Raw genomic sequence first — 16,051 nt, forward strand, 5'->3', positions numbered from 1 at the left:
TGACCAATGATGTGAAACTGGGAATGGTGGCACAGGCCTTTGTCCCAGCATTCAAAAGGTAATGGCAGGTGGATTTGAATTCCAGGCCAACCTAGTCTATTTAGGGAGTTCCAGGCCAACCAAACTACTTAGTGAGACCCTGCTTCAAAAACAGCGAGAAAGGCTTGCCTGTAATGTTTCTTAATTTAGTTTTGCTTGCTTTTTTTAAAAATCTACTTCTTACTAGTGGAGCTTTTTTATTCATAGGGTTGGTTTTATTGATTTTTATTAAAGTGTGGAAAAGGCTCTCTGAAGTTCTTGGTGCTCTCACCAAGTGATCTAGACACTGGTTGAGAACAGTATTTCTCATTAAAGTGGTTTTATAGAGGTTTGGGGGTTTATTTGATAGTCTCATGTAGGTTGGGCCGGCTTCAAACTGGATGTACAGTCAAAGATGACTTTGAAGTATTGATGTGCCAGCTTCCACTTTGAACTCCTAGTCCTCTAGCCACCACCTAGGTGCTGGAATTAGAAGGCATAGTAACTTTTTGAAAACGTTTCTAGTTATATGTGTGTGGTCTGTGTAGTGATAAGCACTACAGTATAGGTACTGACAGAAACCACTGGGTGTCAGGTTCATTAACCCCACCCCCAGCTGGAATTATGGGCAGTTGTGAACCACTTGCCACTCGCCAGGTGCTGGGAATCAAACTCTGGTCCTCTGGTATGCACTCTTTTTAACAGGTGAGCCAAAAACGTTTTCTAAGATTTATTTCTCTATTCCCTCTGGGTTGGTCCGTTAGTCATTTGGTTTATTTGAGATAGTCTGTTAGTCTTGTAACTCAGGCAGTCCTAGACCTCTATATAACTCAGACTGGCCTTGTAGTGTCTGTCAGGGATCCTTTGCCTCTCCCTTCAAGTATTGGTACTGCAGATGTAAGCCCCATGCCCAGCCCTTTTGGTTTTTTGAGGTAGAGGTCTCACTGTGTGGCCTACTCTGACCTTAAACATGATATTCTGCTACTTCCCACTCAGTCTTTTTTTTTTTTTTTTTGGAGGCAGGGTTTCTCTGTAGGTTTGGAGCCTGTCCTAGAACTAGCTCTTGCAGACCAGACTGGCCTCGAACTCACAAAGATCTGCCTGCCTGTGCCTCCACTGCCCGGCTAATTCAGTCCATTTTTAAGATTTTGAATGTATTAAGTATTTCTAAATTGTAAACCTAAAAAAACTTTAATGACCCAAATTTTTAAAAAATGTGTCTCTTCAGCAAAATGTTAGAATAAAATATTGGGCATTTTATTAGTTTCTGATTATTTAATTTATATCTATAAAAACATTGTTATTTAATCCATATTTGACATACGATTTTTCCTTAATGTCAAAAACTTAACACCTCAATTTTCAAAATGAGAAGTTGGGCTCTAGGGGGTGGCTATAGCCTATGAGGTGCCTGGCGGCCTGAGTTCAGTTCTTGGCACTCATGGTGGAAGGAGAGAGTCAGCGCCAGCAGATTGCCCTCCGATGTCCACATGTGGACTCAAGATACATTTAATATGTTTAACCTTTATTTTTATTTTATGTGTGTGGATGTTTTGCTTGCGTATATATGTCTGTGCACCACATACATCCTAATGCCTATGGAGATCAGAACTCTTGGGACTGGAATTACAAGTGGTTATTAGTTCTGGAAGAACAACTATGCTCTTAACCCCTGAGCCATCCTCCAGCCCCCAAAATAATATTTTTTTTTCTTTTTGGTTTTTCGAGACAGGGTTTCTTTGTAGCTTTTGTAGCCTGTCCTGGAACTAGTTCTTGTAGAACAGGTTAGCCTTGAATTCACAGAGATCCACCTGCCTCTGCCTCCCAAGTGCTGGAATTAAAGGCGTGCGCCACCACCGCCCGGCTCCCCAAAATAATTTTTAAAAGTTATTAAAGAGCTGGAGAAATGACTCAGCTAGTAGTAGCAAGCACAACGGTTAGAACTTTGTGTAGATAGAGTGTTTTATTTTGGCTTTTATTATTTCCACAGGTTTGACTATTTCACAGTTAATACTTCGTTTATTTTCAGCTTAGGGCTATTCAGAACAATGCTTTTAGGAAAATTAGTGTTTAAATGCACTGATTTGTTGAAATCATTTTCCGGGGAACACACGCACATACTTAAAATTTGAATTGCAGAAACACAGCGAGTGTATTCTTTACTAAGTGACACTAAGCAGTTTCTCTAGTAGGTGCTTACTAGTTTTTATTTCAGTAGTAAGAATTCTGGTTCCATGTGCCTCACCAACAACAGTACTAAGTGCCATAATTATAATTCTTAGCAGCTATAATCTGGTGGGTAGGTAGTTCAATGTGGTTTTTATTTTTATTTTTTTATTAATCAGATGTATTTGTAGGAACGTCTGTGCATATGAGTGCAGGTGCCTACAGAGGCCAGAAGTGTGGCCCTCGTGGAGCTGGAGTTACAGGTGGTTTTGAGCCACCTAATGTGAGTGCTATTAACCACTGAGCCATCTTCAGCCCTTGAATGTGATTTTAGTCCCTATTTCTTTGGCCACTAATGAGTTTTGAAGGTTTTCCATATCTAAGCCATTTGATATTTATCTTTCCTTAAGTGTCTTTGAAATTTGTCACTGGAGTTACTTTCTGGAATTTTGAGTTCTAAATATAAATCCTTTGATGAATGTGTATATTACAAATATCTTTTGTGTAATGGTTTTTGTTATAGATATTTCCTCATTTTATGTTTATCAGACTTTTAGGACTAGTGGGGTGGTGTTTCTTTTTTAATAACATGATTTTAATTCAGTGCTATACTACTTCATCTTTTGTTTTGTTTTGTTTTTCACAATTAGGTCTATAATGCACCTGAAATTAGTTTTGTGTAGAGCATAAAATGTTTAGATCTTTAACTTTAGTAAAAGATGCACTTGGCTTTATGGTCTGTACTATAATTGGGGTCTTTTACATGGCTGTAAATATAGCATATATATCTGAAACTATAGTTCTTTTGAAACTTGACTAGTTAACATTTGGTATGGTATAGAATTAGGGTGACCATATCTGTGGCTTTGCCTGTTAGAAAGTCATCACTTATGCCTATTTTAATACCATTATTAAAAACATTTCTATCTTAATGTTCCAGTTTGGGTAATAAGTTGTATCATCCCACAATAAGAAAATGGAAGCCTGCTGCAGAGGTACTGGTAATGGTTGGTTTCCCTAGTATTCTGCTAGAGATTTCATAAGTTAATTACCTTCTAGAAGGGAAAGCCCAGATAAGTTTGATGATGGCCTTTGATCCTAACAACCTAGGTAAATGTCAGGAAGTTTAAAAAAAGCAATCTGAAATGACGTTGACAGCTGCTTTTAAGTGTGTTTGTAGATAATCTGGGTCATGAATTCTTGTCTGTTTAGTTAGCTATCCCTGGGGAGCCATTTAGGATGCCATTGCAGAGCGAAGAGATGGAAAAAGAATGGCAAGTCAGTGAGTTGCCCTTAAACTTCAAGGAATTTGTGTCATCTTCACAAAGGTGGTAATCTGTTAATCATCTTTCATCATCTGCTGAGTCTTGTTCACTGGCTTAGTTTATCCAATCAAAATCAAAACAATTAAGTTTTACCTTGATTGTTTATGGACCACATTGTCATAAACCACTGTCCTAGTGGAGCGAGCAAGAACATTGCAAGTTCCTATGAGGAACTTCATTGACCTTTTTTTGAGATAGGGTCTTTTCTATGTAGCTGACTGACCTGACACTCACTCCCTATATAGACCAGGTTGGCCTCAAATTCATGAGATCTACCCGCCTCTGCCTCAACAGTGCTGAGACTACAGCATTGGTCACAAATTGTGTGGTGGAAAAAAAAAATCTAACGACTCACAAAATTGCTACCTCGAACAACAAAGATCTCATGAAATTTAAAGCCCAGATTTCTTTTGTTGCCCTGTTTAATGAGGTTGCCAGAACTAACCTGAAAAGCATTGTTGTTGCTGCTATAGAAGCCACAGAAATACAGACTTCTAAGAGTCTCTTTGGGTTTTTTTTTTTTTTTTCAAAACAAATTTTCTCTGAGTGACAGTCCTGGCTGTCGTAGATCTCTCTTTGTATACCAGGCTGGCCTCGAACTCACTACCTCTGCCTACCAAGTGCTGGGATTAAAGACGTGCACCACCACCGCCCAGCAACTAACTTCTCGGAGTCTTAACTCGGGTGTTGTTTTTCTTGCAAGATGGATAAGATGAGCCGTGACTTTCTGTGTGATGATGCTGAAAACAGTGTACACCAGGGAAAAAAAGAGGAGGGAAATGAAATAAGAGTAAAGAAACTTTATTGACATGGGATAATAGCAAGTGCTGAATTTAGCTCAGTGCTACACTAAGTACAGGTAGTTGAACTTTCATTCTTCTCCAGGAACTCTTTGCCTTTATTTTCTTTCATATTTGTTTAGATAAAGTGTGAGTTGGTCATGCTTATTCTAGTTTTGTGTGTTTCTGGAAGAACATGTGACCCAACAGATTGATTGGAGTACAAAGTACTTGACCATGGCCAAGGGTTTTAGGATTTTTATCTTTTCCTTGGGGATGTAATGCCTTCCTTTTACCCATCCTGATAATTACATAAAGTGTTGCAAAAAAGTAATCAGCCTAGATTTGGTACTTAATGAAGTAGCAAAGCATTTTTAAGTGCTTAGTAGCTAAAACCCCAAATTCTATCATCCATTCATCTCTCCTGTCCTACAGTATCTTGATGTGACAGTCTTTCGATACCCATTCTCATCATTTCACTGTCTTTATCCTGTTTAAATTCCCTGAGCAGTCATTACAGTCAGAGTATTGTACCTTCCTCACTCCACATCCCCTGCGTCTCTCTTGTACATACGAGCTTGCAGAAATTACGGCCCTCATTATATAACCAACTTCACTCTGAATTTACTTGGATTCACTGACATCAGCAGTCTTAGCCACTTCCTAAGAGTCATGTTTCCATCCTCTACTCTTTCCTATGAGGCTCCTGTGTTCTTTCTCTTTTCTTCAAACCTTCAGCACTTTCTACCCCTTCAGTTTGTTTACTTGCTTCCTTTTTGACTCAGCAAAGAATACCAGGTGAAGTGCAATAGATAACAGTAATATGCTATAAATTTCAAACAACTAGAAGCAAGGATTTTGGAAGTTTGACAATAAAGAAATAAAGGTGAGGAGATAAGTATGTTTAACCTGACTTAAACATTACACAGTGTGGATCCATGTAACAAAACATTACATGGTACCCCATTGATATGTACAATTTCTATGTTTTTTTTAACCTTTTATAGTCCAGGTCTTTTATTTCTTTTTGTACATCAGGCCATGAATTCGTAGGGAATGGGCTCCAGCAGCTCAGGCGCCTTGCCATTAGTCCTCACAAAGTGTGCTTCTCTGGGTGGAGCAGGCTGACATTTCAGCTGAACCCAGGTGCCCTTCTCTTTGGCTTCCTTTTTCTTCTGGTCATTCTCCTTCACCTGCTTCAGGAAGCTGTCTCTGCTCTTCGAGTGCTTGATGTGTTCAATCTGCACATTAATTCTCTTGGCAAGAATCTTGCTCTTGGGGCTGGAGAGATGGCTCAGAGGTTAAGAGCATTGCCTGCTCTTCCAAAGGTCCTGAGTTCAATTCTTTTCCAAGCTTTCTCAAGCTTTCTGTGGACTCAGTTATCCACGTGGGCGCCATATGTAACATGAGGGCCAGCTTGTTGGGGTATCTGTTCCCGCCCAATACCCCACAGCCGGCAAGCCCCAAAGAAAATCACACGGAGTCTACATTAGGTTATAAACTGATTGGCCCATTAGGTCAGGCTTCTTGTTAACTCTTATAACTTATGTTACCCCATTATCATTATCTGTGTTAGCACATGACTCCGTACCTTTCTCAGCTGGGCAAGTTACATGCTGCCTCTTCGGTGATCTGCACAGGAGTGGCTGAGAGAGAGCTTCTGCTTCCAGAATACTTCCAGTCTCTTTGCTCCACCCCTACTTCCTGTCTGGCTTTCCCGCCTATACTGCCTGCCTGGCCAATCAGCGTTTTATTAAAATATGATTGACAGAATACAGATAATTCTCCCGCACCACACAGCATGCAGGGTGACATTGTAGACTCTTCCGGTTTTGCCATGGTAACATTTATGGGGCATTCCTTTTTGAACAGTGCCCATTCCCTTGATGTCTACAATATCGCCCTTCTTGTAGATTCGTATGTACATGGCCAAAGGAACAACTCCATGTTTCCTAAAGGGCCTAGAGAACATATAGCGAGTGCCCCTCCTCTTTCCCTTTGTGTTTGTCATTTTGGCGAGTTACTGAAAGATGGCTACCGCAGCCGAAAAGGCAATTTCTATGTTCTTATGTATCATCTTGAAAATAAATAATAGCGCCAGCAATGTGAGTCTATTAAAGACACTTGCTGAAAAGCCTGATGTGATGACCTGAGTCAAATACCTGTAACCTGGGAACGCACATGGTAGAAGGAGAGAACTAGCTCCTACAGATATTTCCTCTACAGTCACATAACTTGCCTGCTGGTCAGTATAGACAAACTACCTTCACCTTCTGCTTGATCATGTTGATCATTTCTGTTCTCCTTATTGTTTTCTTCTCTAGTTGCACTTCAATTTTCCTTGATTGTATCATTTAGGAGATTAAAATATTGTACCGAGCACAAGAAAGAATGCCCAATAGAAAGCAGTTTACAGAGTCAGTATTAGGCTAGGTGTGGAGGTGTGTGCCTTTAATCCCAGCATTCAGGAGGCAGAGGCTGGTGAATCTCTGTGAGTTCAAGGCTAGTCTGGTGTACTTAGCAAGTTCTAGGGCTGTGCAGAGAAGACTCTTAACAACAAAAAGTCAAGGTTAAATGTTGACTGCTGGGCAAGGATAGCAGATTAGACCTTTTTTTTACTTCCTGTTGATAATTCCTATCAAGAATGCACAAAATAAACTCATTTTAAAGTCATAAATCCACAAAAGACTAAGTAGATTTGGGGAAAAGGTAGATAATATTAACAAAGTTTTAGAGGCCAAACAGCAAGTAAATGAGTTTAAAGAACAAATTCTTAATAGAATTTTGTACCTATAAGGTGGTAGGTAAAGCCAAGAAGTAATCTGATCTGTACCCTAAGCCCCTGAAAGGCTCAGGATTGGCAAAGGAAACTAGAATACTACAAAGTAATTGAGGATGTAGACAGAGCTAAAAACTAGAGGGTTAGCTCAGAGTTTGTTCACATCGTGCTCAGACCAAAGTTCCTTCTTCATTTATATGACTAGTTACTTTCTTGTTCACTGGAGATGGTAAAGTAAGAATAAAACTGGTTCCAGAGAAACCAGGCACACTGAATGCTGAGACAACTGTGCTCAGTGTGTTCTTCTCTTACTAAGCTGTGCATTTTGGTGGTAGGAATTAGTTCTTTGTGGTTTTGTTTTTGTCTTATGGGGTTTGTTGGTTTTTGGTTTGTTTTTGTGTTTCTGGGTTTTTTGTTGTTGTTGTTGTTGTTTTGGAGGTAAATGTCTCACTATATAACCCTGGCTGGTTGGGAACTCTGAAGTCCAGGCAGTGAGAGTCACACAACCATCTCCCCTTTCTTTCTTTAGAAGGGTTTTATTGACTTACAGTTCAGGGAAAGGTGAGGTGGCAGGTGTCTCCATGGTGGCAGGAGTGTACAGCTGGGAATCCTCCCTTGGTAAAATAGGAACCAGAACTGGAATCTGGCTTTGCAACAGTTCCATCATTCTAGTTTCTTTGTGTCTAGTTAGCCATATCCATTCTCCTTTGTATTTGGTCTTGTATTCCCTTACAGAGCCCAAAATCAAGTCCACGGCCTTGAACTCTACCACTGAGCACTCAGTAGTCCCTGAGTTCCTAATTCATAATTGTATTTTAGAAAGTTACATTTCAAACAATTATATTGAAATTCCCAGCTTATTGTCAATTTTACTTGTGTGTATATATATGTACATCACATGTGTCTAGTGCCCAAGTTAGAAGAAGGTGTTCGATCCTCTGGAACTGGAGTTACAGATGACCATGAGTCACCATGTGATAGGAACCCAGCTCCTCTCTTCAGCCCTACCTAATGAATTCTTTTTTAAAAAATCTATTTATTTATTATGTATACAGTATTCTCGGTATTCTGTCTGCATGTATGCCTGCAGGCCAGAAGAGGGCACCAGATCTCATTACAGATGGTTGTGAGCCACCATGTGGTTGCTGGGAACTGAACTCAGGACCTTCGGAAGGGCAGGCAGTGCTCTTAACCACTGAGCCATCTCTCCAGCCCACCTAATGAATTCTTAACATGCAGTTCACAAATAGATTTCACAGTATCAATTCTTGGTCTCCTGAAGTTACATATAAATGGATCTTGTCATGTGTGTAACATTCAGGAAGAGTTCATAGATGCTAGTAGTTTTCTAAGACACAGATAAGTAAAACATATCTTCTCTATGCCTAAAATAAATATTAACATGTGTGTTTACTTGCCTTGCCTCCTTTCTCAGATTTATTAGTTTGAAATTGTAGCTACAGGTTTTTATTACATTGCATAATTATGTTCTTAGAATTCCTTTAAATGGTCTTATTAAGTAATATTAATTTATAGGAAATATTTATCTCATGAGTTAACAACAATTTGATTAGCTGAATTTTCTTTTTCTTTTTTTTGAAGGGAGAGAGGTTTTTTGTTTTGTGGACTCTGAGGTGTATGTCTATGTCTTAACTATTCCTACTTGTGTGATAGCTTGCATAACCAGCTCTCTTGTCTCCTTGTCTCACCTCCTTCTCCAGTGCTGGGAATAGGATTTAGGGCCTCACATAATTTAGGCAAGCGTCATATCACCAAGACATCTCTAGGTCCATTCATTGCTCCCCCACCCCACCCGGTATACTTTTTAAACATTATTCTGTAGTTACTCTGACTACTTTTTCACAGAAGAAGTTTGGTGCCATTCTGGTTTTCATTTCTATATAGAGCACATCTTATTAGCTGGGCTTAGTTTTAAATATTTTTCCTCTGTGTAGTTCTGACTGACTGGGAACTTGCTGTATAATCCAGTCTGTCCTTAAAATCAGAGAAATCTGTCTGCCTCTACCGAGTGCTGGGATTAAAGGTATAAGCAAGGCTTTGTAAATAAATTCTTATTTGAAGCCAGGAGACATCACATTGAAGCTAAGAAGAGTTGGCCTTCCTGCCTTTGAGTAAACAATGAATGTAATAAAAACAGCACCTAAAATTTGCCCTTCTTGGAGTGTGGGAGCCAGCAGTTTCAAGGACGCTATAGGAAGGCTCACACAATCAACTGACATGGGCTTATAGATGCTCACAGAGATTGGATAGGCAACCAGGGAGCCTGCATGAGACCTAGGCACTCTGCATATATGTTACAGTTGTATAGCTTGGTCCTCTTGTGGAACTTCTAACAGTGGGAACTGGGACATTCTCAACTCCTTTCTTGGCTTTTGAGACCCTACTTCTCATACTGGGTGACCTTGCCCAGTCTTAATACACGGGGAGGTGCTTGGTCTTATTGCAACTTGATATGCCATGTTTTGTTGATACTCATGGGAGACCTGCCTTTTCCTGAATGGAGCTGGAGGAGGAAATTGGGGGGTGGGAGGTAAGGAATGTTTGGGGGGGGGGATGCAGCCAGGATATAAAATAAACAAATGAACTAAATTTTGCCACTTCTCCTTAAATGTTGCATATTAGTCAAACCTTTGTATTTAAAAGAAAGGTTTAGAGGTAGAGGTCTCAGTCAGTCTATGATCAGCTTACCCTTTGCTTGGGGCCCTGATGGTACAAATGCCCAGTACCAGGAACCTGTGGCAGACAGAAAGCAAATAGAGAACAGCTGGGCAACATGATAGGTTTTCACAGGACATGTTCTTACGGACTTCTCTGCTAGGTCCTGTTTGCTGCTGTTCAGATTTCGTAATAGTGCTGTCACAATGTGACTCCATGGAATTTGTCCTTTGTTTAGATTACAGCCTTCAGGATCCAGTCGCTCCCCCAAAGCCCACTACATTTCATATTCAAGCCATAACCTATTAGATGCTTTTTGATTCACTGCATCTCCAGTAGCCATCCTATCCAAAACTGTTGGTCACCTCTTTCCTGGCCCACCGTGGTCCCTGTCATGTCTCTCTGGGAAACAGACTCCTTCTGTGATACTTACTCTTTTTACTCGCTGCTTCTCACTGCTTTGTTTATTCGTTTTTTCATTTCTTAACATGCATGCATCTCTGCCCTGGGGTGTTCACCCTACCCCTGTATGCCAGAATCATCTTGGACTCTCAGTTCCTGTGTTGCACAGTGAAAATAGCTCTTTAGTCTTTATATGATTTCCTTTAATCTTGATTATTTCTCATTCTTATCATTCTTTTTGTTTTTTCGAGGCAGGGTTTCCCTGTGTAGCAGCCCTAGCTGTCCTAGAACTAGCTCTGTAGGCCAGACTGGCTTCAAACTCATAAAGATCTGCATGCCTTTGCCTCCTGAGTGCTGGGATTAAAAGCATTGACCACCATAGCCTGGCTGATCTTGTCATTCTTTATGAGAGGAATAACCACTTGGCAGTACAGTCTGTGGATAGAATAGTTGAATTAGCACTTGTTATAGTTCCTGGTTTGCTCCCAAATTGGGGAAGGAAAGGATTAAGTCCCTGGCAGTCAGTGCTCCCTGTCAAGTTATTGTACACCCATGGCTTTCATGGGTTTCCTTCTGATACATTTTCAAGCTCTGTTTGTCTTCATATATAAGAGGAGTTCAGAGGCTTAAGTTTCAGCTTACCCATTGCTCTTGGCTTCCATGGCCACAGTTGCTTTATTTGAATGGCAGGTTAAGGCTTTCTTGGAGTGTGGTATAGGGAGCCATAAAAAGTATTCATCAATAAAGTGACTTACCAGGGTCTAACTTGGGAAGTTCATACTGACAGCATTGCATAATTGCATATCTGAAGGGGAAGCTGTGTTCGTGAGGTCAGTGTACTGTTTAAAGAGGTTAGGGAAGGGGAAATGGAGGCTTAAACCTAGTTTTGTGCTCATCAGGCTTCATCTTTCTGTCTCACTACCAGACATCAGTTTCTTTGTACAAAGCATTAACTATTTGTTGATCACATGAAAGGTACTTTTTTCAGAAAAATTTGCCTAGTTGGAAAATGTATGGTTCAAATTTTGATAAGTATTTATTTAGGAGACAGTGGAAGGACAATGGGGGATACTTTTTTGTTTTGTTTTGTTTGCTTGTTTGTTTTTCCGAAATAGGGTTTACCCTCTGTGTATCTTTGGAGCCTGTCTTAGAACTAGCTCTTGTAGACCAGGTTGACCTCGAACTCATGAGATCCGTCTGCCTCTGCCTCCTAAGTGCTGAGATTAAAGGTGTGTGCCACCACCAACTCCCAACAGAGGATGCTTTTTGAGGCATGATCTTGCTGTGTAACCCCCACAGGCCTCAAATTTAGAGTCTTCTTGCCTCAGCCTCCCAAGTGCTGGGATAACCACCACACACACACACCCTGAAAACAGTATTAGGGATATTTTACTTTCTCAGGTGTGTTTATATCAGTTTTCTTTGGCCATCCTGTATTCTGTAGAAATGTGTTGGGCTCTCTTTTAACTGACAGGTCCTTAGAGTTTACTTTGTAATAAACAGATTGGGGGTTATTATTGTTAGTATATCACCATGTAAAACCTTAAGAATGGCTGGGCGGTGGTGGCACACTCTGGAGGCAGAGGCAGGTGGATCTCTGAGTTCGAGACCAGCCTGGTCTACAAGAGTTAGTTCCAGGACAGCCTCCAGAGCTACAGAGAAATCCTGTCTCAAAAAACAAAACAAAACAACAAAAAAAAAACCTTAAGAATGTTTTGGGTTTTAGCATTTCTGGGTTGTTACTCTGATGAGGGAACCTAGTGATGAACGGACGCTTGAAAGAAATCCCACACTAGCTCAGAACTGAGAAATAGATATTTATTTATTTAGGGGTAAACTCATAAATCAGAATCCTCTGCTTGAACGGTAGACAGCGATCAAATTCCGCAGTCCAACAATCCAAACGAGCAGCGGGCGAAAAGGAAGAGGAAAGAAAGAAAAGGGGCGGATGCAGGCTCTGTATCCACGTACATAGTATAAGAGGCCACTCCCCGGTAGGCGGCTAACCACCAGCTACCAGCCTTCCTGCCGCATTACTCTAGGAATTTTTATCTTTGACCGAATCTGTTTGGTTGTCTATCCTACTACATTCTTTTTTTTTTTCTCACAGACCTTTAGTATGTGTTGCCTTGAATAAACAGGAAGAAAGTTTGGGGTTTTGTTGTTGCTTGTTTTGTTTTTGTAATTCACTGGATTCACCTGGTTACAGGTTGAGCTGTTTTATTGGGCCTTGGGAAGCCTTATTGAGCCCTTGATTTTGCAGGAGGGCCTTGACTTATCCGGCCTATTTCAGAACAAGGTGATGGACAGCTTTGAGGGCTGGGATACTATTATTTGTGGTGATGATGAAGATGGATTAAGATTTATTTTTATCTGTAATTTTCTTAGTTCTGTTTTCTATTCTTCGTCATTCTGTATAGAAAAGGTCGAAGTGGGAACTGGAGAGAGAGCCCACTGGTAAAGAGCAAGTAAGTACTGCTTCTGCATAGGACCCAAGTTTGGTGTCTGTACTCCATCCATATCAGGTAGCTTACAACCACCTGTAACTCCGTCTCCAGGGCATCTGATGCCCTCTGCTCTCCTCCATGGGCATTTGTACTCATACACACATACTAAAACACACACAAGTACACATTATTTAAAATAAAGCAGATCTTTTTTTATTATTATTATTACTTGGAGGGACAGCCGTGGGTGCTGGGAACCGAACTCTTATATTTTTGATTGTGAGCCTACCTTTAACGGCTGAGCCATTCCTCCAGGCCATAAAGCAGATCTTTTTATCAAAAGGTTACAGTGTGAATTTTTTTTTTTTTTTGATTTTGTGAGGGAGGGCATGCACCGTGGTTCCTGCCTGCTGACATACCATTTGGCTCTGAAGAGAAGGCTGGGAGAGTGCTGCTCAGCTAAAGCTTTCTGTATCAGTTTCTCTTAGTGTACCTGTGTCCTGGCCTCCATCCACCCATTTGGGTTTGAGAGTGAGATTGTCTGTGGAGAAGGAGTGGGCAAGGGATGCTACTTGTTCTGCCCTGTTCTTTCAGTTTGTACTAAGTCTATATCCAAATGATTCCTTTTTGAGACCAGATCTCACTGTGTATCTAAAGCTGCCCCCTCAATATAGATTACAGGAATATAGTATACTGCCGTGCCTGGTTGTGTAGGTGTTCAGTTTTCTGAGACAGGGTCTCACTGTTATGCTGGCCAACCTGGAATTTGTGTGCAAATTAGAATAAAAAAATAGGACATTATTAAACCTAAACTTAAATAGCATTGATTTTCTTTCTTTTTTGTTTGTTTGCTTTGGTTTTTCAAGACAGGATTTCCATGTATAGCTTTGAAGCCTATCCTGGAACTTGCTCCATAAACCAGACTGGCCTCGAACTCATAGAGATCTGCCTGCCTCTGCCTCTCAAGTGCTGCGATTAAAGGTGTTCGCCACCACCACCTGGCAACATTGGTTTTCAATCTAACTATGAGTCAGTTTTATGAAAAATTAACTGCTAATCTATCTCTGCCCTTCTCTCATTTACTCTTGCCATGAGCAGTTTGTGATATTTGATGTTTTCTTATATGGAACATCACATGGATGCTGATATTTTCAGTAGTCTCCTAAGTCAGGAATCCTGAAACTAATGTAAGAGACTCAGGAGAGTGTCTTAAAATGCAGATTCCGAACACTGTTCTCAGAAAGTAAATCAATGGAGTCCATTTACAGCCTGCTTATGCATATGATCCACAGTTTAACTTTGACTAATTCCATCGTTGGTGTTAAATGCTGAGAGTTACTATATAGCAACTGTTTTAAGTGATGAGCATTTTAATCTTGTCCATGGAAACTCAACTGTTCACCAGGGAAAATAGTGCCTCTGTTTGCTTCTCCTTGCCTCAAAACTTAAACTTTGGATTTTGTGGACTGCAAAAATGTTGTCATTCCTTCCCCTATCAAGAACTATGGTGTAAGTTGTCAAATCTTTATTTTACTGAATGAAAACACTAAAAATAAAATAGCAATGGGGGGAAAAAAAAGACATTTTCATACCTAAAATGAAGAACTCCTTTGAATTATTTTCTGAGAACAGTGTTCAGAATCTGCACCACCAAGCAGCCACCAAAGATAAGAGTAAAATTGTGAGAGCACAGCCTCATAACACTGAGCTTTTAAATGAATACGTTCTACTTTGAGCAAAATGTCTTCTATTTTCCTTTTCCAAAAATTTTTGTCTATATATATTAATAAATACTTTCTTATGAATGATATTTGAGAAAGATGCTTGGTGTTTGAAACAGAATCCTTAGACCCTGCCTAAATATAATGAGTAACAAATATATATCTCATGTCCTGTTTTCTCACCAGTTCGTTCCTTCGGTACAGAAGACAGACCAACAGACCGTCCAATACCACCTCGAGATGAAGTCTTTGAGTACATTATATTCCGGGGGAGTGATATCAAAGACCTCACTGTTTGTGAGCCTCCAAAACCACAGTGTTCTTTGCCTCAGGACCCAGCTATTGTTCAGGTAACTGATAGTAAATTGCCTTTGAGTGGTATAGTTATACCTGGTTAGTCTTGGCTTTTGCTTGTTCTGTTCAACATTCATTCATGTAGTTTACTAATTAGAAGCTACTTGGATATGTAAAATTACTTGGATACTTTCTTCTATAGGTTTCTTTTGGGATCATAAGTTGAAGCTGATAAATAAATAGCTGAAGAATTTAAATAAATTTTACAGTAGTTTCTTTCAACATTATTACATTGTTATGCTGGCTAACATTTTTCATAGTTAACTGCATAAGACTTAATACAAAGCACAGACACTGCACATAAAATAGGTCCTTTTTCACATAAAATGGTGCTTTTTCAGCTTAATACCCATAATTTTTTGCTTTTTTAAGTGAAAAAAAAAAAAGAAACCACAGTTTGAATGGATCTGGGTAGTAAGACTCCAGAATCTAGGACCTGTGCCTCTCCAATATGTGGATAGTGGTTCACATTTCAAACTCTGGTGATAATAGCTACTCTGGGATAAAATAACTATGTTAAGTGGAGGGGGCGCTAAATCATATTGTGTATTATACTATATGCAATGGCATATAATGAGATACCACAAGCAAGAAGGGTTTTAACATAAATTCTTTAAGGTCCCAAGTTAAAAATTAGACTTAAGTATTCTTAGAATTGAACCTTTACATTTCATTAAAGATGGATGCACCACTGGGTGCAATGTTGCCCACACTTGCAGTCCCATCACTTCAGAGGTGGTCATGACCATGGTGCGCACTTCAGGAGATGGAGGATTTTCTCCACTACATGTGAGCTTGAGGTCAGACTAGGCTACAGATCTTACCTAGATCAAAAAATAAGCAAATGGGGGGAGAGGCTGGACAGGGAAGGAGGGTTGTAGTCTTCATTCTCTTTCATTCCATCTGGATTTGAAGCCTATTGGTGGCATCCACATTCAGGACAGTTTTCTTAAAAGATCAGCTCTGAAGAAAGCTTTCACATACATACCAAAGTCTGGTTTACTGACCTCCTAAGTACATCTCAGTATAATCAAGTTGACTAGATAAATCATCACATTACAGTTTATTATAAAATGTTCCTTTACTTAATCTAGTGATGTTAAAACATAAGCAACTTTATGTAGGATGTTTGTCTGTATCCCTTTCTATGAATTCAGCAGTGAACCTCAGGTGATTGAAAATAAGACAGGTCTAGAAAGATGGCCCATTTGGTAAAGGCACTCAGATCCAGGTCTAATGGCCTGAGTTCAGTCCTTAGAACCCACAGAGTAGAAGGAGAGAACAACCTCTACAAGTTGTCCTGACCTGTGCATAAACAATACATATTAAATAAATGAATGGATGTAAAAATAAAGAAGAAAAATTATAAATAAGAGTTCTTTTT

The 16,051-nt window shown here is 39.9% G+C and overlaps 1 protein-coding gene across 4 annotated transcripts in view; it reads left to right on the forward strand.

The window, feature by feature from the left end:
• Nucleotides 1-16,051, forward strand: part of Lsm14a (LSM14A mRNA processing body assembly factor) — a 50,151-nt gene that overhangs the window by 1,927 nt on the left and 32,173 nt on the right. For all 4 annotated transcript variants that reach the window (XM_048448763.3, XM_048448762.3, XM_048448765.3 and 1 more), the window contains exon 2: nt 14,500-14,663. In XM_048448763.3, coding sequence (XP_048304720.2) covers nt 14,500-14,663 — 164 coding nt within the window. The remainder of the gene's footprint in view (nt 1-14,499; nt 14,664-16,051) is intronic.

The sequence above is a fragment of the Myodes glareolus genome, chromosome 1 (assembly GCF_982192425.1).
Source record: "Myodes glareolus chromosome 1, mMyoGla1.1, whole genome shotgun sequence".
Taxonomy (NCBI): Eukaryota; Metazoa; Chordata; class Mammalia; order Rodentia; family Cricetidae; genus Myodes; species Myodes glareolus.